Source organism: Ips typographus, linkage group LG5 (genome assembly GCF_016097725.1).
Source record: "Ips typographus isolate SLU linkage group LG5, UJ_Ityp_2.0, whole genome shotgun sequence".
NCBI lineage: Eukaryota > Metazoa > Arthropoda > Insecta > Coleoptera > Curculionidae > Ips > Ips typographus.
Window position 1 is genome coordinate 7,299,392 of NC_138426.1, and position 27,892 is coordinate 7,327,283.

At 37.1% G+C, this 27,892-nt stretch overlaps 1 protein-coding gene and 1 long non-coding RNA gene across 5 annotated transcripts in view; one reads left to right on the forward strand and one right to left on the reverse strand.

Annotated features, from left to right (window-relative positions):
• Nucleotides 1–18,477, forward strand: part of LOC145729393 (uncharacterized) — a 65,634-nt gene extending 47,157 nt beyond the window's left edge. Inside the window, exons 4-5 of one of the 3 annotated variants that reach the window (XR_014178338.1) lie at nt 1,370–1,512; nt 18,238–18,477. This is a non-coding gene — a long non-coding RNA (uncharacterized LOC145729393). Of the gene's footprint in view, nt 1–1,369; nt 1,513–1,627; nt 2,728–10,185; nt 10,315–18,237 lie in introns of those variants that run through there. The other 2 variants (XR_014178337.1, XR_014178339.1) reach the window with 2 other exon arrangements.
• On the reverse strand, nt 3,017–27,871 carry fus (epithelial splicing regulatory protein fusilli). Of its 2 annotated transcripts, none has more exons than XM_081980074.1 (13): nt 27,104–27,871; nt 22,026–22,249; nt 21,655–21,824; nt 18,964–19,053; nt 18,700–18,754; nt 14,074–14,184; nt 13,739–14,009; nt 13,471–13,686; nt 11,320–11,553; nt 11,093–11,255; nt 9,225–9,290; nt 5,377–5,618; nt 3,017–3,989 (listed from the first exon to the last, which is right to left on the reverse strand). In XM_081980074.1, the coding sequence occupies exons 1-13, from the start codon at nt 27,251–27,253 to the stop codon at nt 3,876–3,878; spliced, it is 2,106 nt and encodes a 701-aa protein (XP_081836200.1). In that variant the 5' UTR covers nt 27,254–27,871; the 3' UTR covers nt 3,017–3,875. The 2 variants fall into 2 exon arrangements, with proteins under 2 accessions (XP_081836200.1, XP_081836201.1); XM_081980075.1 differs by lacking the exon at nt 27,104–27,871 and adding an exon at nt 24,955–24,993.
• Between the last annotated feature and the right edge of the window lie 21 nt (nt 27,872–27,892).

Sequence of the window (27,892 nt, forward strand, 5' to 3'; positions counted from 1 at the left end):
GGCGTTGCTTATCGCGACAGCAGCGACATCTGACAATTAATAAAACTCGTGTCGCGTGTGTGGCCATATTAAACCATCTGAAAAAAATTTACCGATCCGTTCGTAAACGAACGAGAGACGCGGTTTTGGTTATCGTCGCCATTGATCTTTTTTTTCGTAAATTATCGGCTCGGTTGTTTATGGACGTTGCACGCCCCTGGATTTTTGTTGTTGAGTGTTTGTTGTCGTTGCGAAAGGAGGAGGGGGTAACACCTCCACCCAAGGGACGAATAACGGAGCACTTATCTCGATATAATGAAATTCCCCAACCCGGTGACGGGGAATTATAAATTCCCCCGGCCTCGGTCCAATTGGATTTTCTGAAACTGGAAACCCCCGACGAAATTGTGTCCTAAAAGCCATACAAATTGTACAGGGTAAGAAAAATGGTTTGGCTGCCGAACCTCTCTATTATTTTTACGTCACGCCTCTCTGTCCCGTGACGTTTGATACAAAAATTCAATTCAACTTTTTTTTTTTTTTTTTTTTTCATTTTTTATTTTCAATTCTTTTCAAACGTAAGATTAACTGTGCTAAACAAGTTAAACAAAGAAAAACATACTTTTTGGTTAACCAGTAGGAAAACACGCGTTAACTAGTTGCAATGCTGTCACAACGAACCGAATAGATCACGTGTCTATCCACTGAAAAAAACGTTTTTGTTCTTATTCTAGTTACCGGTGAACGGCAAAAATGACAATTTTTTCGGCCGGTTGTAACGTCTCTGTAAATGGTGTCCAGTACTTTGACAGCTGTCAATCATAACAAAAAATTCGTGGAATAACCGGGGCAATGTGGTTTCTATGCGTCGTTGACCTTTTTGGTCGATCCGGGAACGAAACGAAAACATTAAGACTGGAAAGGTTTTAAGTGAACGGCGGAAGCCGCTGTCGGGTTGTACAAAACCGCGCGCTCGCACCCGTCAATCACCTGTCAAAATGCCTCCACATTGGTAGAATCCAGAACGCGTCGCAGTGGCGTCCTGCACCGAACATTTTTAATTTCAATAGTTGTGTATTGATAGGTCAGTCATCCGCGTTCGTTTTTGTTCTATAAGAAGAAGCCCCATTTAAATAAAGGGGGCCCGTAGGGAGAAGCCTTATTGGGGCCGGAAGTGCACCTGAACTCCTTCCCAGAAGTTAATTTTCCCCGTTTTAACATAAGGCTTTGCCCATCCCTACTGAACCGTGCTACACGTTTAAGTAATATTTTGGTATCATAGACGGCTATGAGAACGACGTTGACAATATAAGGCAACTGTCAAAATAATAGCTACTCATTGTGCTAGATACAGGATGTTTTGCTAATATGTGGGTGTTGTTTTTTTCAGGTGGTGTTGGTAAGGCCCTTCAAAGTTTGGATGCTTTTAATGAGCGAAAAAGAAACACGAGGGGGTTGATAACAACACCTTTATTAAAAAGATCATCCCTTCCGGGCCTGAATTAAATCAGACGTCAATGTGGCACGTGACAGGTAACTACGTATAATTACTATAACAACCCCCGCATAGAGTTACCTTGGGTTGGGGCGCCCCTGATCATTCTTCCGCCCCATCGAACTGCTCGAGTAACACGAGACTTTTTTTTAGCGCAGTTTTCGGGAAAAAATCGATCGATGTTCAATGACGGGTCCGGTCAGAAAATTAACAAAAACTCGCTGTTGCCGGGCTTGTTCGACCGGAAAACGACCCTGTATCGGGTGTCCCCTTGTTTTGTTGTCTTTTTTGTCGTTTTTCCTTTAAATTTGAACCTTACAGAGGCAATCACGTCCAAAATGTAGGACAGATGTCCTTTCTATCGTTTGTTCTGTTTTCTTAATCTGACTAGACTTTGTTGCTCCCATTGTTCGTTGTTAACAGTTTGTCTTGCTTAAAAATTGTAGAAAAACTGCAGAAAACCCAAAATACTCACTTAACTTTATAAATCCTATAATTTTAGCGTCATTTTTACTCTTTTTTCAATTATACCCTGACAGAAAAAATCATTTGAAAAGGGTGATTTGAATACCCTGATTTTATGCCGCCATATTGTTTTTTTCGAATTAAGTGACAGTTAATGTCAAACTGACCTTTGTAATGAATTACCAAATTAGACGAGAAAGAGTATAAATCCAATTTTAACATTTTTGGCCGCCATTTTGGAAGAACTTCAAGACCGAGGTTAATCCAAGGAGGCTTTGAAATGCTTTTTTTCATTGGCAATCCATCGACATATAAAAGTCCATACCACGTCAAGCAAATTTCTGTGGTAGAACATTCATATATTCTTTTTCTCTTAATCCAGTGGGCTCTTGGATTTTTTTTCTTCTCTCCTTCCTATTATTGGTCTTTTAAATTGGTAGAAATACCACCTTTAGCGCAAAAAGTTTATTGTTTAACTTGAAATCAGTAAAATTTTGGTGTATTACTAAAGATTATCGACACACTCTTGTGTAGAAAATTGGAGGGGTGTATCATCGAGTTAATAAAGCGGCATCATTACAAAACGGATTATCCACGGTGTAACGGCACAAACTGCGATAATTTGGTGTCGGGACAGAACCCTAGGGCTTTGTTATCCCGCCCGTTATCTCTTTAAGGGCACCCTGTTTTATTATCGAGGAGATACGAGAGGGACAGGTTTGACTCCCCCTTTTAATGCCAATGATTGATGTCATTATTCTTAATTATGGTTTTTCCTGTACTTGTATGTTTATAATCTTTTACCAAGTACTCTCGAGAGACGGAACTAAATTCACCTTACCTCTCACCTATTTTGTGCGCCTAATAGAAAATCCAATTTTTGCAGAAAATTGAGCATACACACGAGTAGGTAAATTTTAGCTGGTCCTAATATTAACACACAAATGGCGCATTCGCCATTTGTCAAGAAAACAAAAAAAGCTTTATTCTTTTTTTTATAAACTTATCAGTCGCTGAGCTGCTCGTAACATTTTAATAGGTTTTTAGGTATAAAAACCGTTAAAACAAAAAAAAATCAACAATTGATATTTTATTTGTCTATAATGTGAAAACAAAAACAGTGTATAAATCGCGCAGATTTACCAATATATAATAATAATAATAAATGTATATATTATTACGATTCTAACAGTTTCAATCATTGAAGAAATATCTCTCTATATTTTGCTATGCACTATTTATAAACTTTTACTGGATTTACTATTTATAAAAATCATCACATTATATACTGCAAACACTTTCCCCGTTCGGGTGCATGTTATCATTTACGTAAAAATGTCAAAACAGTTCTAAATAGATTATTTCGCATTAATCAACATCTTAACCTAGTTGTCATTGTGGGCTTTGCACACAGAAAAACAGTCAAGCTATACGAATAACTTGTACAGAATCTAGTGATAATGTACGCTTTCTCTTAGTTACTCTCTATCTCATAATAACAGTCAATTCACTAAACTATATTATAGTCACATTGTTTTTTTGACTAAACTACGTATCACTAGTAGTAGATTATTGTTTTGCTAAAAATGTACTAAGGGCTGCTCTACAGGCCCAATTTATTGCACTTCTTAACTACTAAACTTGAGCGATCGTTTTAAAGTTTTCCTAACGATAAAAAAAACACTTATCGCTAAATTAAGTAAAAGGCAAGCAAGATTTCAATAAAAATCGCGATTAATTACCTAAGTGTACTTTAAGTGTAGCTATATAAGAGGAAAATAGGATTTTTTGGCTTTTTTTCAAAGAAACTTAATCTCTTTGTGTGTTGTCAATAACGTAAATTAAAAAAACGATAGAATATATAGGCAACCCACAAAACGAACGGCAAAACAAATCGATCAAAAACTGGCCTTAATGCGGCTGCGACTTAACCAGATCAACAACTGATCGGTCTTGGACTGATTTCCAGTAGTCTGGCGTCGATTGGTTGTAAATTCGGCAACGTTGCAGCACCCATAGGAGGCGGCAAACCCAAACACTCGGCCTGAATCTGAATTTTTAAAAATTACATTTACATACCATGATAGAAAAGCATTGATAATTGTATGCACGAGACAAAGACAGAAAAAGTCGGCGGAAATCTTGCTGCAATGTTGTCAAACGTCTCTCTAAATTCATTAACTATGGTCCAGGGCACTAATGGGAGCGATGTACGTCATCAGTGAGTTTGACGTTTTGAAAATGCATTCGTATTGCTTAGCGATTAGTTGCGACCTGTAGCGCACTCTTTCTAACACGCGCTTATTAACTGAACGCAATTCTGACACAAACGTGACCTCGATCTTAACGAGTTGTGTGCGTTGTTGCCAGATTGCTAGTTGACCGTTTCCTGTTTTTGTTTTTGTGGTTGATGACTTGACTAAAAACTGCTTACAGAGAGAGACAAAAAAAAACTAAATATTGACTAATATTGTTATTCAAAATTCTCTGTTAAAAAACTGCGTCAACTTCTGTATAAGAAGTAAATAAAAACAAAATGTATGTAAAGTTCGTGTTTTAATGAAAAAACTAAACATCTGGCAACGAGGCGCGTTAAACGTCAATGACGTGCATCGGCCGATATATTGCCTTCTACTATAGATTACTGGCATAATTAATTTTGTGACTAGAATATTCGTCAGAGAAGCTTCTGGCAACCTTGCCCACGAAGTTTTCGACTGCTAGACATTTTATTAGGCTTTCTATCTTTGTCTGGAGCATACAATTATCATCGTTTCTCTGTTCGTTAGACAGTTTTTCTATGGTCAATTGTTCTTTTACCACACCTGTATAGTTTGTTCACGATCTTAATTGATCTATTCTATCCATGGAATTTTGGCATTTTGTGTACCCCTGTATACTTTTGACAATTTTCAAGTTTCTTTCAATTGTTTTTACAGTTGTCACGTGATAATTGTCAATCACGTAACAAGTGACAAAATTAGCTTCAATTAGAACCTGGAGCTATTAAAGTGTCCATTTCCATTCATCCATTCCAACTAAAAATTAAAAAGTCGTAATATCACGTCATAACTGTCAAAATTAGCAGCAACCAAAACATGAAGCTATTCAAGTGAAGGTTTTAATATTCTTTGTATGTATCAAAGACTGAATGACTTTACTTTTTACTTTTTTATGAACATATTTTTGACAGTTATGACGTAACCATTTGTTGAAAACAGAGTCTGAATGACATACGATTGTCAAAATTAGACTCAAATGAGAACCTGGAGCAATTAAAGTAAAAGTTTTGGTTTCCATTAAAGTATAACACACTAAATAAACTTTGCATCGTCATTCTTTATCATTTCGTTAGACAGGAAAAATTCCATGGATAGAATAGATCCAAAAATATCGTGAACCGTGTATACTTTCTAAATTTAGTGCAATCAACATACCAATTGGGGTTGTTGTTGTAACGTAGCGCCTCCTTGACCCTGGTGCGGTCCTAACGGTGGTACTGGAGGTCCTTGCATGTAGTACCCGGTGGGAGAAACGGGAGGACTAGGGTACAACGGCCAATAAAAAATCGGTGCATGCAGGAACTGTCCGGGAGCCAGTGGGGCTGTGGCGAAAGGAATGGGGGCAAAGCCCGCCGGAGGAAACTTCAGAGCTGCTGCCGAGGGGAGCATATTCCCACCTACAAGGCGAAAAAAATAGGTTTTAGTTCGTATATTTTTAATGGTAAGATGGCGCACCCTAACGGACATGCCAGGCAACCTTCCCAAAGTGAACCTACGTTGCCGGATGTTTTGTGTATGGGTGTGTGTATGTGTGTAAAGTGCGAGCGGTAGCTCTGAGATGATCGTAAACATGATACTTACAAGACAGAACCGGTTAATATACTAAAAAGAGTAACTTACAAGCTAAAAGTAGTAAATAAAAGGACTCACCACAGGGAGGCAGAGTACTTAACACCAACCGACCACACACCAAATTCGACGGGTAGCGGGCAGACACCACGAACGATATAGTCCTTAACCCTCGGGAACCACCGAAATAGTCAACTATAGCCCAGTCGAATGGGATTTTTAAGGCCCGCTCTGTCCACGTTATTTGTCTCAACAATTTTCTTATTTACAAACGACAGAGCGAACCTCAAAAAAACAATAAGGAAATAACTAAACAACAAACCCAAAAAGCATTATTTGTGACAAAACATTTATTAATTATTAAAGTGGTCAATCAAAAAATTAGAACATAATATTCATTAATTTGAGTAAATAAAGAGCTGCAAACAGTACAAAGAAACAACGGTGATATAAGTAAGTGATCTCGAAACCATTCGAATTATTTACTGTTGTTTCTAAAGGGGGGAGGATAAGGTGGAAGAAAGTTTGGAAAAATGGGCATCAATCTGTACAGGGTGTCTCAAATTCGATGGTTTTACGAGATATCCCCAAAAGTAGCAAATAAATTGTCATATTTTCAAAATCACCCTGTAGTTCAAAAAGGGGGGCAGCTGTGCGAAAGTGCATTGTTCTATCTTTGCTACTTTTAGTAATAACCCGTAGAATTTGAGACACCCTGTACAGTGTCCGATTTTTCAAACTTGAAATGTAAAAGTATGGTTCTGCAGTAAATTTCAAAGTTGCAGAAACATACTTACCAACTTTCGCTAGACAATGAATAACTAAAGGCTTTTTGGTGATTAACCAGTTGGCATAAGGTAACCAAAAAAGTGAACCACAAATCAGTGAGGTTAGTATAAAAAAATATGATGAAATGTTTATTTTGGTGAAAATACCGTTAGTTCAACACCCTAGACTGCATTTCAGCACATTGAACACCCTCGGAAAGGGCCAAAACTAACTCTATATCTCCACTTACCGTGCCCCTGCAAAACAGAATCTCGCCCTCTCCATGCATTCACCCCCGAAACGCTAACAACACATTCACCAAAACACCCCCAAATATTCAAAATCTAGCGAAAGCGAACAAGGCTTAACAGGACCTTACTACGACGCTCGCTTTAATCTAAATTAATTAATCAATATTACTAAATTAAACCCAATAACGTATAAAAAATATAGATATAAAAAAAGGGAGTCAACATTATTATTACATCGCTACAATCGCGACGACTTTTGTACATAAACCAACGCGACCGGATCAAAAAATAATTCCCAAACCAACATACGGAAAATAAACCAGTCAAATTAATTATGAAAACAAGTGTGTGAAGCTTAATTTAAGTACAAACACCTTGTGAGGGGAGTGAGTGAAGGGTCTGGAGGGCGAGGACGAGGAAGCTAAACGTAATGAACCTACATTACAACATAAAAAAAACCCTCTTCCGTTAGTTGTTTTGCAAACTCCTGTTATGACAATAAGCGTCTGAAAAACACTAATTAAAGTAATCAAGGTGATGGGGGACCAATTAAGTTTTTTTTTTGCCACTAACAAAATTGGAAATTAATTATTTTTTGTTTAGCAAGTTCTCGAATCATCTTAATTAGTCCCTTTATAGGACACCCTCCATAAGTTTGTTCGCCCAAAGGAAATTCCCAACTAGTACCATCAGTCATAGTTGTGTGAGAATTCAAGCAATGACAATCGTCATTTCTTTGATTTATGTTGGAAACCAGTTAGGAATTGCCTCTGCGAACAGACCTTATGTAAAACAAAATTGTAATCTAAAGTCATGGGGAATAAAGGTTGAGGGAGGACACGGCTCCGGTCGCACAAAAAAAAAAAAAAGTTTCTGCTTAAAAAAAACTCACTTCTAAGATATGTACTACTCTTATTCAATTAGGGTCATTAGTTGCTGCCATTAGCTGCACAATGATAAAGATTCTCTTAAATATACGTGTAAAAAAATATACTCTTTTAGCGTGTATGTTGTCATTTCTCGACTTTTAAAGGCACTTACAAAAATTACGTTATTATATTTATGTACAATTAGAGTCAATAACAAAAATAGAGTGTTAAAAAAAAACAATCAATGGAATGTGTCAAGTAAATTTAACAACTTTGTTGTCAACTACGTAAATGACTGATTGGTCCGTATATTTAGACAGCCTGTCGAGACTTGTTAATACAAACAAAATAAAAAGTTGACATTTGGTTTAGTCGTTTTCAAAATCACAGTTGCAATACTAAACGTTATAATATTCGAATTAATGCTCCATCTAGTGTGCCGAGTATATTGGACGTCACAATGACGTAATTTAACAAAACAATACATTGAACAATTGTCAATGTACGTCATCCTGACGTTACTATTCATGGCAACTGTGATTTTGAAAAACAACACAATCACACTGGCCGCTCCATGGAGCGAGCAGAGCTTTTTTGACGTCACAATGACGTAATTTGACAACTGGTCAAATTATGGTTTTGCCAAATTCCGTCATCGTGACGTCAAAAACGCTCTGCTCGCTCCATGGAATGTGAAAACGACTGCGGCCACTGTTTAAACGCCCATAATTCGAAAATGGCTAAACCAAATGTCAACATATAAATTTTTCGAAAGAAAAGCAAAAAATTAACTCATTAGAAAATATACAATTGCCACAAACTGTTTAAATATACGTACCAACCCTGTACAATCAGTCATTTAACCAGTTGACAATAGAGGCAAACGAAACGATTCAATTCAGCAATTAAGTACGTAAGAAAATAATTCCACTCTGAGCAAATTCAGGTTGAGTCTAAATTTGAGGATAGTAATGAGAATAAACGGGTAATGTGTTTGCTGTAGCGCCCACGGTGGCGCTAGCGGCAGTATGAGGCACGTACGCCCTTTTAGCGGACGACGCTTGTTCTTGAAACGCGTCGCCATAGCTTCGCTTCATAGCCACGTGGGGCATTAGAGGCATCATGCCCGCTGTAGCTCCCGGCGTTTGGCCGCTCTGTAGCAAATGAGGGGCGTACGACGCGGTCGGTAAAGACGCCCGTCCGGGCAAAGTTAACGGTAATCGCGGTGGGAACATCATAAAAGGCGCGTGATGAAATAAATGCGGCATTATTTGCATCGATGGTGGACCTACCGTCGTTCCAGGTGCGGTTTTACCGACCCCACCCGGCGACAGAGGAGACGGCGGTGCCGAGAACATGGCCGATAAATTGTGCTGAGCCATTAAAATCATTTCGTTTTGAGCTTGCGCGGCCTGAGATTGCCGAGCGAGCAAATTTTGTTGCGCTATCAATTGAGCTTGTTGCTGCGCTTGGATCAGAGCCGTGTCCCATAGGTTAGATTGCGCGGCAGGTGGGGGAATATGAGTGGGAGGTAAAGGTAACATACCGGTACTGAGTAAAGCTGGAGCTGGCGCTGCTGCGCTCTTTGCTGGTGACGTTGGAGCTGGCAAACCTGCAAGACAACCATGTAATTAAATTTACGCGCACTGTTTGTTTATGCCAGAAATAGTGTGTCTCATAACGGGCAGTAAAGTAAAAAATCATTTTAGCAAAACCTGATCGAATAATAGTTATTTGTTTTACAAGGCGAAAAAGTAGTCTTCGACTCGGCAATGAATAGCGCTGCAGCAGTAAATGTGCATTTTCGCCGAGTCAAACACATAATTTTTTCGCCGATTATTGTCAATCAGAATAACTTTTTATATTTAAGTAGTAATACACCTCTCCTATTTCTAATAAGGAAAACTGTCCACCTATGATGTACCTACAACAATAATTATACCTGTTTGGTTGCTATGATTACGATCTTAAATAAGCCAAAATTGACATCTAAAAGTTTCGTCAAATTTATAAGTTGTTTCTTCATGGAGACTATGGAGAGTGACGACGATGTACCACTAACGCCTCCGGAGATGCGAGAAGCAGCCAGGAATGTAGAAATTAATCTCCTACCGGAAAAATCGAAAAAAATATATGAAGACACATATTGCCGATTTATGGATTACCGGAAGAACAAGAAGATCGGTTCGTTTTCAGAAAACGTGTTAATCGCATATTTTACTGAGTTGTCTCAGAAACTAAATTCTTCTACATTGTGGAGTGTATATTTTATGCTCAAATCCACCTTAAGCACTCATCATAATGTAGATTTGGCAAAGTATTTGAAACTAAGGGCTTTTTTAAAAAGGCAGAAAGATGGATACCAACCCAAAAAATCTAAGGTGTTTGAGAAGGAAGAAGTTATTAAATTTTTATCGGAAGCTCCAGATGCCAACTATTTATCAACCAAAGTAAGTTTCAGAATTTCTGATCGAATTTTAAGTGAATAACCAAGTATTTTTGTCTAGATTGCGGCGGTTCTTGCGATTGCCGCAGCATGTAGAAGTGACGAACTTGTGCGAATGCAATTAGATGATATTGAAGATATGGGCAATAAGCTATTAGTTTCCCTTCCTGATACCAAAACGAAGAGACCGAAATCTTTTGTGGTATCAGAACACCTGGACATGTATAGAAAATATGCTTCTTATCGTCCTTCTGGATTTGAAAGCCGAAGATTTTTCTTCAGATATTGGAAAGCATTAAAACAAGTTATTGGAATTCATAAATTTGGTGCTATGCCACAAGAGATAGCAACTTATTTAAAACTACCAAATGCTCAGAAGTACACTGGACATTGTTTTAGAAGGATGTCTGCTACTTGGTTTGTTAATTTTGGAGCTGACATCACAATGCTAGAAAGACATGGAGGATGGAAGTCCACAAGTGTTGCTGAAGGCTACATAGAGAATTCAGTCGAAAGCAAAAGTGTGATTAGTGAAAAAATTCTAGCGAATATTCCCACCTGCAGTGACAGTGGGAGCAGAAAAGATGAAACTTCTAGTTCATCGGTGTATTTGAAAAATAGTTCTAACGAAGTGAACGACAAATCAATAATAATAGAAGGATGTTCTCATTTTACTGTTAATGTTTATAAATAATTATATATACTTTTGAATGTTTGACTCCAAAAATGTTATAGTGTTTTTTCTTAAAAAATGTTAAATTTTATGTTGTGTAAACGATGTCATATTTATATTGTCCCTGCGCCAGGTAAGCGGCAGTAAAAAATTTTTACTGCCTGGGCAATAAAAGTGGTTGTTTACAGCCTGTCGTTAGGCACTAAAACGACAGGTTTACTGACAATCGGCGAAAAAATAAATCTTCTTTCAGCTCTTGATATGTAAATAACAGTTAGATAGTTTGTTTGATTACCTCCAGTGAGCACCAGGTTCATGTCCTCTCCAGAACACTGAAACACCTCAATGTAGCGTTGCTTTTTACCGAAAATCATGTATCGGTGGTGTTTTTGCTGTGCCGTTACATAAGCGGACTGTTCCGAGTCCATTTGGATGAAAGCTTCACCACTCGGTTGACCCTAAACGTATAAACCGCATTAGAATCGCAAATTCAAGGGCAGTGAAAACTTGAATACTCCTCACCTGAGCGTTGTACACCATGTGCACGCCTTGATAGACGATATTTTTCGCATAATCACCGAGGAAATCGAGAATGTGTTCCACCTGCGCTTCGTAGGGTAATCCGCGCAGGCGTACGCAATCTTTTCGCGTACCCGAGGTGATTACGTGCTGTGGCAACAGCGGATAATTTGGAATGGGGATTGGTGGTAGTTGCGGTGTTGCCGGTGGTTCGATCATCATCGAGCGATTGAGAACCTGCAAATTGTCAAATTAATGTTGGTTGTTGTTGGGAAGTTTCCAAATAAAAATTGATAAGGCGTTACAACAAAACAGCGCCCTCTGGCGAATCAGGGGTCTTACGATTTTTCTTTGAGAACCATTATTACCATTGATTTGTTTTATTGTCTATTAAGTTTAAATACTGTTCTCGCGGTCTGAGTTTACCCGTGCGTCATCCCCCTGTGATTTAGAAGTAGACATGCATTATTGACTTCATCCTTGTCAATTGTTCACTTTCAGAAAGGGTAAATATGTAAGTGAATGTCTTCCGGAAAAAACATTTACTGATTAGCGCTTCTATTTCAGTCATTGTCAATTTGACAACCATCGAAATTTATTTGATTTGTTTACTATTAATTCTTTTCCGTTTCTTTGTGTTGTTAATCAAATATAAAGTTTTCTTTTTACCACACCACCAGAGTTCTTTTAAGAGCTATTGTTTCTACGCTTTTACCATTCTGTAAGTACTTTCATAATATTATTATTAATATTTTTATTTTTTTTATGTCGGCTGTCACGATCTAACCAAAATTGGCACAATTAAAACCTGTTTTGAAAAAAAAATGGGAGTGTCTATTATGGTTTTTATTTAGCCATTTGGTTTTTCCGAAATTCGGAATTACTTACTATTACAGTATTTTTTTAGAAAATGCCTGGAAAAATTCTCCACAGACAAGCCCAGCAGTTAATTCTTAACCTTTGTGAATATTTTGAATTGGAAAAAACTAATGGAGGATCTTCAGAAGCTTTATTATCTGTTCAGGAAGAAAATAAGAAATTTTAAGACCTTACATATTTTTACTGATGTATTTTTTTGATACTAGAAGGTTGCAGCTGCTTTGAAAATTTCCCGCAAAACTGTTTATTCGATTCGGAAAAAGCAAGCAAGTAATCTTATGATTTCCTCACCTAGAACACGTAAATCGAGACGTTATCGACGGGCCAAGACCACTAATTTATCTGAAAGCATTAAAATGGATGTTCGAAATACATTATATGATATGTACAACGATAGTATGTTAATAATAGTAAAATATATCTACTTTTGTAAGAAACATCTATTAACATTTCATTGTTTCCAAAGACTGAGATTTTTGGGTTGTATTATAGATTTTTCATAAAAATTTCTTCAAACATATTAATAATAAAGTCACAGAAAAAATAAAATAAGCGTCTAAAATGTTTTCCAGCGGGTTTAAAATAAAACAAGTGCATTGCAACCTGAAAATGAGATGAGATACTACAGCATCACTCAGAATGTCTTATTGAATTTTTAATTCGTTGTATTTATTTTAGAGAAACATGTAACCATCCAGAACCTAAATCGAGAGCTTAAAGTTAAAGAAATACTAGATATTGGTGATACATCTCTGCAAATTTTGATAAATAAATTAGGTTTCAAATTTAGACGGAATTCTATGATCCAAACGGAAACTTCTCATAAATAAAAAATGTTATTTCGGTCAAGATATTTTTGATTTGCTTTGGTATAAGGATGTTTTAGTGCAAATTTGCAGCCAAAGATCTCTACTTTCTGACTGACAATACACGCAAAATTTTAAACGTAACGAAGCTTTAATCACGCCCTTTTCTATAATATGAACACAACAGGTTTGTTGACGAAAACTTGATTTGATTCATATGATTATAAATGACGTAGCCTTCGTGACGCACGGATAAACTCACTCCGCGAGAACAGTATATACTTTTCATATACTGAGCTCTGTTTTAATTACTTTTTTTTGAACAATAATCATAAAATTAAAAAGCCGCCATAGTGTGCATGACATGTATGCCCTGTGACTCGAAACAAGTCAAACACTGCTCCACTTTATTAACACTAAGATTAGGATCTATCTAGTGTGTTAATCTGTGGACAACACTGTCACCTACTTGTTGAACTTCGGCAATCGTTGATCGAAACAATTCGATATACCGTGAACCAATCACTTCTCGATGTTTTGCTAAAGCCTTATTGCAGTCGTCTTCTTCGGCAAATAGAACGAAGGCATCGCCGGTGGCTCTGCCGTCCGGTTTCCGGACGAACAAGACACCCTCTTCGCCGTCCATAACCGTGCATGGATTATCGCCCGAGGCGAAAAAGTCGAGCTGGGAAGAAAATTAGCGTGATTTTTGCACCAGCTGAAACAACAAAACTTACCACTTGTTGAGCGGTACAGTCATAGGGCAAGCCGCGCATGCGCACTATGACCGCCGCCCCTCTACTGAGGAACGCCAGCGCTTCGCAGCTGCTTCCGCCGGCCACTGAAAGAAAGTCTTCGCCGGTGGCACGGTACACTTCGATGTACCTGGGGCCGATGTGGTGCTTGTGACGCTTCAGAGCAATATCCCGGTGTTCCTGGGATACGAATCGAATCAGGGCTTCGCCGTTGCGTCGCCCCAAACTTGATAAACACAACGCCACTCCGCCTCTGCTCAAACAATCATCTGTTAGTGTTTCAACGCTCTTGCGCCGATTTGGTGGCTGACACTTACTTGGCCACGTTCAAACCGCGGAAAAACTTTGCAATATCCTGATCGCTGCTTTGCCACGGAAGTCCACGCGCTCTCACCACACAATTCGGGTCGATCTCATCGTCTTTTGATCTGCGTGAATGTCACCAATTAGAAACAACTTATTACGTACAAGCGAACTTATCTAAAGTTGTTTTAATCGCGTTCACGGCTCAAAACCACTTCAGATTTGTTTTCGATTGGGCCCCAGATTGAATTTGTATACGGGGTGTTTGTTTTGCGTTTTATCGGCGCTCGTCCGCTTATGCAATGACGACTTATCGGACTTGTTTGAAGTTTTCGAATATGTACGGACCGATAAATCGTGTTTGTTTAAACACGTGGAACTCTCACGATACTTGATTCATTTCGAATCATTTAATTGAATAATCAGTTAGAGCTGTTAGAAAAAACTAGTTAATTTTAGGTTATTTTCGAATAAAGTCAATCTTTTACGAGTCAAGTTGGTTTTGACACCTTGAAAGCGTTATAAATGACATTGAAGTAAAGAGTGTTTACCTCTACAAAAGAGGTTATAGTTACAACGTTACATATTCTGTACTTTTTTTACAGTATTACCTTGTTTCATATAATAACTGTTACGTCATTATCAACAATATAAAACAGCTATTTCGACAGTAATCTTGACCCACTACGTTTGCGGTCAAATTCTAATCGCTCATTTTTCCAAATAATATTTTTTTATCAGAATTTTGTTTTAGTTTAGATGCTGTAAAAATTAAACTTTCACATTAAAAAATTAGTTTGCAAATCTGAGACAATAAATAAACCTTCTTAGAGCTCGTTAAAAGTATAGCAAATTTTTAGAATTAAAAAAATATGTTGTTAGGGGCAGTTCATGTAAACTATAACACTTTCGGTTATACTGGAAGTATATACCAACTCGCTTATTTTAAATGAACACTGTATATTTTTGCTTTTTCGGATTCTACGTCAAATTCTAGACATATTTTATGTATAACGTCTGTATCGCTTTCTAAGATATTTACCATTTTATTTAAAACTTAACAATTGCAATTTTCGTATTACAGAAAAGGTTTTTCTCCTGGTTTTTGTGTTTTGTCGAGTTAAATAAGATTGGTTTCAGGAGTGGGTACAGAAAAACGTCAAAAAACAATTATACCGGGTGGACAAAAATTGGCCTCAAAAAGTTTTTCAAATAAAACATACCTATTTTTATTATTTTATCTTCTTCTCTGTTCAAAATTAGAGTAAGTTTGTATTATGTTACTTATTTGAAAAACTGATACGTTTTTAAACATTTACAATTAATGTTACATGCACGCAAGGCAGTTTTGCTTGAATAAAAAAAGTAGGCGGTGCATGCGTTTGACAGGGCCGCAAATCAGACGTCACGATGACGCAATTGAGCAAAACAATGCATTGGCCAACTGTCAAATTACGTCATCGTGACGTCAAATTTGCCCAGCACACTTGATGAAGCGTCAAAATGATACTATCCCACAGCCTACTTTACCATTAAAACTCACGAAACGGCATGTTAGACGTTTGTGGGATAAAACATAGTTAATTTGTGATTATTTTAGAATATCAACTGTTCAATAAAGTAATTTAACACAAAATTGACTTAATTTTAAACAGGGAACAGAAAAAAAATATAAAAATAGGAGTGTTTTGTTACTGCCCATTTTTGACCACCCAGTAGCATTTTTCTGGACGTAATGATGGATGTAACTACCAATAAACATAAAGGAATCTGACATTTTCTGATTTACAACGTCAAAAAACTGGAAAAAGAACAGTAAGTCAATTTGGCAATACATAGTAAATACAACATAGTAAAATGTCAGTTTGACAACGTTGCATAATTCGGTCTTTGATTTGACAATTTTAACCAGACAATCGAAAATTAGTCAAGTGACCAGGGCGTCTCAGTTTGGATATTTGACATTTGAAGGTGACAGCTTGGCAGTTATCCTCACCGTCAAAATTAAACCTTAGAGCATGAATATGGTTTTAGACGCGACACTTCAGTTCGCTGGAAAGTTGGCAACGCTGTAAATAGCAAAAACAGCAGTTTTTTGCGCATATAATCGTTACATGCACGCAAGGCAGTTTTGCTTGAATAAAAAAGTAGGCGGTGCATGAGTTTGACAGGGCCGCAAATCAGACGTCACGATGACGCAATTGAGCAAAACAATGCATTGGCCAACTGTCAAATTACGTCATCGTGACGTCAAATTTGCCCAGCACGCTTGATGGAGCGTCAAAATGATACTATTCCACAGCCCACTTTATCATTAATACTCACGAAACGGCATGTTAGACGTTTGTAGGATAAAAAATCAGTTATTTAAGATTATTTCAGAAAATGTCAATTTTTCACATAAGTAACTTATGACAAACTTGCTCTAATTTTAAACGGGGAACAAGATAAAATTATAAAATAGGGGTGTTCTATTTAAAAAAAACTTTGACATAAGTCAGAGTGCCGAAACGGATGTGATCCAACAGTAGTTGGTCAGGTGACTAACTTCAACAGGAAGCTCGACTAAATTTTTTGTGAACAACTGTCAAATGACGTCACATCCATTTTGACACACTGACACCTGTCATTTACCGTTAGAGTTATGCTTCATCTTTGTCTAGAGTATTGATTATCTCTCTTCTTGAAATTTCCTCTGTATAATTTAGAAATTTACATATAATTTCAATATTAACTTTAAGATACCCTGTGAGTTCATGCAACGTAATAGTACCAACTTAAAAACTTTTTGTCAAGATGTCAAGAAACCCTGCTTACCTTCCTAGTGAAATAAAACGGTAATCCACGCACAGTTACCACTCGATTCTTACACACGCAAAACACCAGAATGTGTTCACGCGACGAAACTTTCAAACGGAATTTCCTGTCATAAGGAAGAACTCGAACTGAAGAAATGCGGTTTAAAGATAAAAAAAATTACCGCTCGTTCCGTCTGCGTCGCTCTTAAACCGACCGTCCTGCGAATTAGAGAGAGACGGAAAGGGCGAGCTGATAGCGGCCGTTATCGCTCTAGTGGGGCAGCAAATGTCAAACGCGATTGGTTTTTCGGTTCGGATTGGTGATAACACTGCTCGATTTGATTTTGAGTCTCGGGTACATGGTGAACCAAGTCACCAGTTTTTACCTTTGATGTTGTTGTTGCTATTGTCAAATTCCTTTTCCAGTTTTTTCGTCGAGATTCCAAATTTTGTTTATTATTTGCCTAAGTTGTTTGAAGGTAGGAAACGTTGTTTTGCTGTAGAATTCAGGGAATTCAGGCCGCCCTGTACGTTGTAAATACTTAACAGAAAAAAATCTTAATTAGTGGCGCATTAAAATCTGACGATTTGTCCACTTGAAAATGTGAGAGGGGACAGTGACACAGCATCAACTTACGTAACACAGCCTCACTAGAACGCATACAACTACACTCTGTTTTTTTTTTTTGAAAAGTATTAATTTTGCAACTCAATATAATAACAGTACATTAAACTACCAAGTCATGAAATATTTACGACTTTTGCAACGTTGACAACGTGTGATTTGCAATTTCATTAATTTCTAGAGTTTTACTCAAACTATTTAATTCTATACAGTTTTTATGGGCGGAGTTCAATTTTGTTTACAACTACCACAAAGAAATTCCCATAGAATCAAACAAGGTTAGTTGTTGCAAATTAGAACTGTAAAACTGGCCTAACCGCACTAGTGTTGCAGTTCAAAAACATTGCTTGCCACAGCATAATCATCCATAAATTACTGACAAACAATAATTAATTAAGTTTGACCTAACATTTGACTATTTTGAAATATGTAATTAATTGTTATCGCACGTGTCATTGAAAAGCGCAATTAACCTGAAAATTTTATTTTGTGGTACTTGTAGCTGGTAAGAACCTTGAAGAGGGCACAATTTCTTGATACTTTGGTGAACAAACCGAGTAATGCTTATAGTCTATGGTTTGTACTAAAAAACTGCAAAAAAAAATGATTTAACTTTACGGCCCTCTAGCGGCCAAACCATGCAAAACTACAAACCAATGTTGTTAGAAAGCTAATTTCATTGGCTACCCATTGACATATAAAACAATATACAGAGTGCACCAATAAGCGAGTAATTCAAGGTTACAATGTTTCAGAACATGGTGGTGCCAGAAGACCACCTGCAAGGCAGGTGATGACGTCACGCGATAGGGTAGCCAAAGTATGAATCGCAAAAATTTTCTTTCTTCTCTCTCAAGTCTATTGTTAATTCCTAGTTTATAATAAATTACTGACAAACAATAATTTGGACAACCTTGAAGAGGGCACAACTTGGAAAAAACAATTTCTTGACAGTTGGTGAACTTTACTGTGTGTTTGTCATATCTCTTGATCAATTCCAAGTTTACATCAAACAACTGATGCTATTATAATTGTTTATAGTGTATTAATACCACAAACTCAAGAAAGATGGGAAAATCAGTTACTAATTCGCAAATCAATGCTTTTACTTTAGTAAAATAGCGACTGACACTTTCTTCAAAAACGCCATGCAATTTATGACCCAAAGTGGTTTTGCACGTGTTCAAACCAAATTAAAAAAAAATCAAAGTACTTACAGAATTCCAGGTTCAAGCACCAGATTTACAGTCTCCAGCAATTCAAATCGATGACCTGTAAACAAGAAAAATCAACTTTCAGTACCTGCATAACCGCCAGAGACTTGCACACTAAACTTCCGCGACAAATAACAAAAAATGAACATTTTTACTGCAACTCGGGCAAATTACGACAAGTTCAACAAACCTGCTGAGCGCAGTAAAAAAATCTAGTTCGCACAAGCCTGTTTTGACAGGCGTTAATGATTGTTCTGACACGCTTACCTTCCATCAGCAGCCTTTGTATCACATTCACCATGTCTTTGGCTTCTTTCTTGTAGAATTCGTTATCAGATTCCGGCTTCATTTGTAACACTACAGTTATGAGTTAAGGAATACAAATCAACAATAGAGAGCATTTGCAGTTGACAAGTTTTTTTTTAACCAATCAAAATTGCAGCCCATTTAAAATAAGTGAAACCTTTGTTGGAGATATGTTTGTTGAGACGAGTTACTCATTTTTTCTTTGTTTATTGGGTCTTCTGTATCGCACAAAAAAGGTTTGTTGGGAAAATGTTGATTTTGTTTTTTGATGTTGTAAGTTTATTCACGAACGTCCCAGTTGTCAAAATTCTTTCAATGGTTAGATCTAAATTGCAAAATGATTCAAGTCTTGGGGAACGTACAAGCTTAAGCGTAAACACTATTTTAGAACTTTTAACAATTTGTGTTAAAACAACATTCTTCCGATATGGAGATGATTATTACCAACAAAATTCTGGAATGGCAATGGGTTCTCCATTGTCTCCAATATTAAGTAATATTTTTATGGAACATTTCGAAGAAAATAACATTAATAATTTTAATTATAAACCAACAATCTGGTGGAGATATATTGATGATGTTTTCTCAATATATCAATTCGGTAATGATCTCTCTCTCACAATCAAATTTACAACAGAAACTGAACAAAATAACGAACTTCCATTCTTAGACATTCTAATCAAAAAAGACATAAACAAATTTGAAACAAAAGTATACAGAAAACCAACCCACACAAATAGATATTTAAACTACAAATCCAATCATCCAATAATGGTAAAAAAAGGTATTGTAAAAAGTTTATTTGATAGAGCCAAAATTATTTGCAATAATTTAATAAAGAAAAATTATTCATTAAAAATGTTCTAAAAGAAAATGACTATCCTGGAACATTTATTAATAAATGTTTTAGGGATTTAGAACATCCAAAACAATCTGGAAATCAAAATCAAATTTTACCTTTTACTAACCTTTTTATTCCTTACATTCCAGGTATTTCTGACAAAATCAAACGAATAGCTAAAAAATATAACATCAGAACAATATTTAGAACTCAAAACACATTAAGATCACACAAAATATCACAATGAAAATGAATCTACAAGAAACGTGATATATAAAATTCCTTGCGAATGCAATCAATTTTATATTGGTGAAACCCCCAGACCTTTAAAAAAACGTATTAAAGAACACCAAAATTATTTAAGAACTGGAGACTTTCACAAATCTAACATATGCCAACACGCGTTTGATAATGATTATAGAGTCAAATGGAATGAATGTAGTATCATAGACAAAGAAACTTTTTCAAAAAAACGTAAAATAAAAGAAAGTGCATATATTAGATTAAACCATGACTCCTGTGTTGCTAGATCCTCTATTAATATTGACCAAACTTGGTTAAATATTCTAGAGGAGGAGATAACACTTGGTCATATCAAACGAAACTGAAATTTCTTGTAATTTTGTTTTCATTATAAAACCCATACCTAACCTAACCTAACCTAACCTAACCTTTCCTATTGGAATGACAAAAGTCAAAATTTATGTCAATTTTTATTGACAAAACCCTTCTCAGAGTTCCAAATTGAACATTATCAGTTTTAATATTTATTAAGTTGCTGTTTTCTGTGTTCTGTCCTTGTGTTCTTTCTTTTTTAGATTCTCTGAAGACGGTGGTAGATTTTCCACCGAAACGTCAGCGTTTTTAGGTAACAAGACCGAGACTAAGTCAGTGGTCTTGTGTTGGGACGACTAGGTTAATGTTATTTTCAACTTAGTTGAAAATAGTGCGAAATTCCATTTTCCCAACAAACCTTTTTTGTGTGAGACAGAAGACCCAATAAACAAAGAAAAAATAAGTGAAACCTGTCATGTAGGTTTCTGTGCACTCTAGATTCAAAGTTGTTATCATTTAGAACAGCCCCCTAATTAGAAAAACTGTCAAACTACAATTCATACGATTTTGCCAGTGCAACATTGCCAGCTTTAACATTTGCCTATTTACACATTTTAACGGGGTTGTTGACATACTGTGACAGTACCGAATAACAGAAAACAATTCAAGTACGACAGTTCCCTATTCAAACCGCATTCTTATCGCAACTTCTCGGATTTCAGTCGGTCATAGGTACTGCCAGGTCAGCGGAAAAAGCAACTGTCCGTTTATTCTTAAAATAAATTTGAGGGGTTTTCCTTGATGATTAATTTAGGCTACAAATAAGTGAAAATATCATCCTGACAATTCTTACCTTACAAAATCGGTTAGTACTGGCAAAAGTTCGACACCAAACTGCAATCGACTATACATACAAGCCTGAATAATCTATTGTTCGGTTTTATCGCATTTTTTATGCGCTTTACCACGCTCCTTGACAATTCAGTCCCCTTATCGCCATTTAACCCATTAACGAAAAGTTTCAAATCAAAATTATTATGCCAACGGGCCTCATAAATAAACCAAAAGAATAATGGGAGTGCAAACGCGTTCCACCTAAGGCCATCTGTCGGCCCCTAACGGTACCCGATCCTAAAACTAACGGCAGGTGTTCGATTGCACGTTGGCCAGATGGCGTTGCGCGTCAAAACACCCAGTACCCAGTACACTGTATAGATTATCAATAAACCAGTAAACTAAATCAGAAAAAAGGATACGATCCAAGATTTCCGGGATGCTGGCGGGCTGTTCCTCCTTCTTCAGGAAGGTGGCGACCTCTTTTCGCAGGTCGTGGAACCTGTTGTAGTAGTCGGGCAGTTCGAATTCCTTCCGCCAGGCTTCCGGGTGCAAACATTGCCTTATTGGTAATTGGCCGTCTGTTACCATCCTACAAATTGTTTTTTTTTTATATTAAACACGGAAATTTTTCTTTAATTATTAATTTATATAGACTTTTGCCTTATCACTTAAATAATTACTATTACACTGTTACAGAAGAAAATTTTTATCACAATTGTGTTCTAAATTGTAACTCAGAGGTGTCATTAAAGTGTGTGTAAATTTAATTACAATAATAAAACAAACTTACCGAAATCCATGACTATAAGGATCCAAATGTAATGAGGTACAATAAGCGTCGAATTCTCCCAGAGCGTCTTCGAGACGACGTCCCGACGTCCGCACCACGTCATCGGTGAGGGTAGATTCGGCCTGGATCTGCTCACCCAGGATGACGTTGCCGTTAGCGTCACCGACGCCATTTTGACTAGGTAGACCGATTGGTCTGACTGGGTACTGTTGCACCCCCACAACCTGGAACCAAACAAAAAATGACAATAAATTATGGAACTTTTTAACTGTTTAATGGTTCATGTTAATTGATTAGTACTTAAATAAATGTGATATAAACAACTTAAATTGGAGAGAAAAAAACTGGTTGAAATCGCCATTAGACCCCAATGAAACAACCTTTTAATTATTGTTACAGTGTCCTTGTACTTTACCATGCACTTAAGACCAGTTAGCAAATAGATGTTTATGGTTATTATTTCAGAAAATTACACAGTATCCAAGGCTAACTGTTGCACAAGTGAACCTGGAGAAATTATGTCTATTACAGCAGTTTATTTCAACTTAGCCCCATGAAGTTTCGACAAAACTTTTAAGCCATTTGGGGAGCCTAAACTAACCTAACTTTACTACCGGCAGGACGTATGAAAGCCCTTGCAGCTATATCGGACTACACATGCTTATCCACGTAAAAAATGTGTACCACAAGGCCCAAAAACACTAAATAAACACTTGAACCGCAGTGAAAGTTTCAAATTTCAAAACAGACGCCATCTTTAACCAATAACCAAAAACATATTTGTGCCCTTGTAATGCGTTTTTTTCTCTAAACAGTGAGTTTTTTTTTTATCAAACTGTACAGGAAATACACCACTATCAGTATCCGGGAACCCTCATAACAGCTCTAAACTACAAGCCAAACAGGCACAATAGGGTTATGTTAATCGGTTGATATTTACCTTACTAGGGGCAGGTGCTCTAACAACACCCCCACGAAAAAACACTAAAGGCACATGATATCACCCCACAACAGCAATAAAACCGATAAAACTGAAAAAAAATGCAAAAAAACTAAACGTTGCGCCTTTTCGTTATGCCTCCGACGCCATATTGAAAAATGAAAAAACCGCACTGTCATCTGTTATTTGTCGGGAATTGAGACACACAAATGACAGACGACACACAAATGAATTAAAACCATTGACATGTAAAGGTAACTAGAAACAGAAAATCTGACAATTCACATTATAGGCCTCATATTGGCATTGTCATATTTTAAGTAAGCCAAGTTTAAATTGAGTTTTTGATTGTGGCTGTCCGTGAAAAAATCATACTCTAAGCCCAGCTTAAGTGAAATGTGGTTCAGACTGTATTTTTTTATATCTGGTCAAAATCAAACTTAACTTTAGCTTAGGGACATAATATCGTGACGTATTAACACACAAAACATAAGTGTCAAGGTGAGTTTTATACTTTAATGGGTGATTGGATATGTCGTCGTAAAAGAGGAAGGGCCGATTTTAGCGGTTCCATTCCAAAATTGAGCAACTGATTCTGAACTTTTTCCAAACACACGCGCGACAACCGTAACCTATAAACACAGAAAAGTAGAAGCAATTAAGTGTTTCGTCAAGAACCGGTTGCCCAATATGCGCATTATATTAGATAGTACCTTTTATACACGAACACAATTCTTCACCGATGTATGTTCATAACCTAAAAAAAAAATGAAAGCGAACGGAGGTCCAGGATTCTAGAATAACGACCTAAACGACGGCCATTTTGAACCGATAATATCGCGTATGTGCGGAACTTTCTAAAAATCTTGTAATAGTAAATGTATGTGCATTGGCATGGTATTACGAAAGACTTGAAAATGATGAAAATCACACTTGTCAGTTGTCACTAATATGAATGAAACGCCAAAATGGCGGCTTTTAATTTGCCATCAAATCAAGCGCGACATATCGAAGGTAATTTCGGAGTCATCGACCGCGACCAAATGCAGAAATGCCGACCTTCAGTCAACATTCACCGTTAAATTAGCGCATTTTTTACATACACTTGCTCAATTCTTCAGTTTGTTTAGTTATCGTGACTGGTCCAGGCAGTTGCAACCTCTACAGTTGTAAGGGTGGTAACAAAATGACAGATTAAATGAATATTAATAACCCGTCCAATCAACTGCGTTCTAGTACTCGTGGAGACCATTCTCCCTATATATTTATCAAAAAATTGTACGGTTACGTAACCGGTCGGGTACCCTCGGGGGGTACCGAGCAGCAGGTTCAAAAGTACCGCAAAGTCGGCCTGGGCCACCACGGTACCCGCTTCCATTTATGGAACAATGAACACGATCCTCCATTACTATTGTTTATTGTTATTGTTGATGCTAGTATTATTGGTAATCTGACAGTTGACAAGTGACAGTCAAACGCACTGGTTCGTGATTAGTCAAAAAAACTAGAAGTTACAAACCCCCTCACCCCTCCCTTCCAAAGGAAGGTTAGGGAGGGTGTGAGGGGGTTTGTAAATTCGATAACCTAAATATTTGTAAGGGTCAAAATTGCTTAAAACAATTCTACTATTCTAATAGATTTTAGGTCCAATTGTGAACAGTTAAAACAAGCAAAATTCGACTTTAATGATTTTTTTTTTATTTTGGTACCACCTTTGTCTGGAAGCTGCTTTTTTGACATTTTTTCAGCCAAATATACTGGTAGTACTGAATAGTTCAAGGTACCACCTAAAAACTGAGGACATTAAACAACACTAAATCAAAGTGCGTGTAGATGCCGCACCTTTACGGCAGTACCGTTTCGTTATTTGCATAGACGAGTTTCAAATGGTTGAGTAAATCAATGCTCGAGAGCAAATGAAATAATAGTACCCACAAAATAGCACATTTTTCAAATTACTTAGGTAAATGAGTAAAATTAACTTTTTACCTTCTTATAATTAATTGGTAACATTTTGTGGTTTATAGTGGTACCACCTAGCTTTTGCACTCACATTGAAACTTTCCTTGGTAGTACCAGTACAAAAACAGATCAAGTGTTATTACTAGATAAGCTTGCTAGTTAAAATAGTACCGAAATACATCGACCTAAAGTGAACGGTACCATCTTTATGTAAGCAAACAGGTTACACAATAATTAAGTTTTTCAGTTTTACACCCGTATCGAGTTTATGATGTATTATGGTAGTACCACTTTCTTTAAGTAGGTATTTACGCACACGAGCGTTATTTTATTTAAACAAGATTGAAATTACAACATATTTGTGATTATACAGAACGATGTTTTCCTACAAAGTTGGAAAGTGGTACCGGTACTCTTTCTAAATAAAATCTTGTCACAACACCGTATTATTTTGGTTATCTTGACAGTGTGTATACGACCAGTTTTTATCGTTATCTCAGTCTCCACAGATTGATGGCCTTAAAAGTGGTACTGAGACTGTAAAAATGCTTGTTTTTGAGTCACTTTTTAAGTGGTACCGGTACCCAAAAGCGAACTTGATACCCCGTGTTGTGTTCCAGGTTCGCCATTACTGCCGCTTTAACGAAAGTCGTTTGCTGATTGGTGCACTAATTTTCAACAAACTATCTTATTGGGCTGGGTGCCAGTCGTGACGTAAGACAAGGAGGGGGCCTAAACGAAAACAGTCCCGTACCGTTACAACTTTCTTTTTTACGCTAATTTAACTATTAGAGTTTATTCACCCAACTTAACCGTCCGGTTAACTTTAGCAACGTATAGACCACCCCTTAATTTATCTATAGTTTCTTAACCTTGGGTTTTTTTTATTCTAATTATATTCAAATGGTTAACCACTCGACGTCATTAGTACTGCCGATAAATTACTTTCGAGTTTTTTACTATCGCTGACATTTACCGATCGATTAGTTCGTGACGTTGCGAAATTGCCCAAACCAACCCTAACGCTGTCAAGTGTCAAAATAAAAAAATTGACGTTTGTAGTGATTGTTTTAAATCGCGGTAGGCCGTAAATTATTTATCGAGCGGTTAATTTCTAAAACAAACATTTACGTGAATAGTTGTTATCTTGTGTTTACACGGTTTGTGCTCTCCAGACACATTTTTTCCATTGGAAAAAGTGACGTTTTCAGTTGTGTGTGCTCTCAACCTCTGATTGGCCGAAATTCACCAGTCAAAGTGCACAACGCCTACTAGATTAAAAGAGCAATAGTGACAGATGACATATTGACAGATATTAGTTTTGACTTGTTTTCCAAGGCCTACTTTCTTTAATGTGCATTTACGGAGTTTGACAGTTGAGTCCAATTGCAACTAATTTCCTAACTACACACGCGATATTTGGCAACAATAAGAGATAAAAAACTAATGGAAAATGTTTATTATTAGCGATGACGTCAAGAAAACAGTAGCTGCAACCTGTCAACTGTCAAAGTCAATTTTTTTTGGTTAGTGTTCATTTTTATAGCAGTCCCGAGCAGTTTTCTTTTGGTTTGTGATTTCGAATGCAAACGCGGTATGTTTCAAAAGTCACATGACCCCATGATTATACTATCACATGGAGGTCATGTGACTTTTGAAACATAAGGCGTTTGAATACAAAATTACAAACCGAAAGAAGTTAGGTTTTTTGGTTTCAAGTTTTAAATGTGGCAGCACTTTGCACCTGTCACATACAAATTCTAGATTAATTCAAAAAACGAGTATTAGTAGCAGTGTTGCCGTCGTTTCCAAATCGGACTAAAAAATTTAAAAAAAATTGAAAAAATAGTAAAACTACACTGAGGAATAGGGACAGCTGTCAAAGCTCGATTTGACAGTTCGGCAAAGCAAACTAGATTAAAAAAACTGTCAATTTTTTTAGATGGAGATAACGAAAACGGTGTTGACAAAATGTGACGTTTAACACTCACTAGCATTGATAAAATAGGTAATACACTAATGTCCACAACAAGCGATTTGTCAAACTGGCATTACAAGATACAACACGTGACGTAAACAAAACAAAAAAAATCGGTCAACTGTCAATTTTGAAATGCTGTCGGTCAAAGCCTACTAGAAATTTCGTTTTATTTTTTGACATTTGTCACCATCTTACCTTATTCTGTAGAACGTCCACGATGACGTAGATCAACAAGACGATTTCCTGTTCGTCGGAGCCCATTTGGGGTCCTTGTAGGCCGGCCGTGGCCACGTACAAGACGCAGATGTGATGGGGCCCGGCCATATTCAACCCTTTGATGCTCATCGGGACGATACCACGAAATTTCGAGTTTCCGCTGGCGCGCCATCACCATAAACAAACGACGGTCGCCGCCGCCATGTTGCCACGTGAGATTGCCATCCGGGTTACGGACCCGTTAGTTTCTACGTTAAGTATACGGGACCGTGCCAATATCCAGACTGTCCTTTTCCTTTCCACGTCAATGCGAGTGAGAGAGCAACGGCTTTCTTTATCAGGTTTTCAGGACAATATAATGGTACAATCACAGATATACAGCAATAATATCAAATAAAAAATAACAAATTTTCGAGAAAACGTGTAAAAAGCGTTTCACTGATGAGAGCACAGCACACCGGTCACATTCTAAACAATCCGCAAGGCGAACGATCAACAGGTACTGAAAGCGTAGACCGTAACCGGCAAAAAAATGGCAGAAAACTGTTTTTTGTTTTGTTAACGACGCGCACTCTGATTGGTTCAAAAGTCACAGCCTTGCTTTTACCGGTTTTTCAGTGTGGAAACGCACACGTCAAAAAATAAAAATAAATAAATGAAAACCAGGTGAGTGAACAACGTTTTTTTTGGGGGGTTGTTGGCGTCGTGTGCACCTTTCACGGTGTACCGGGGCAGACTAATCAAGTCGGACTGGTTCTCTTTCTTACC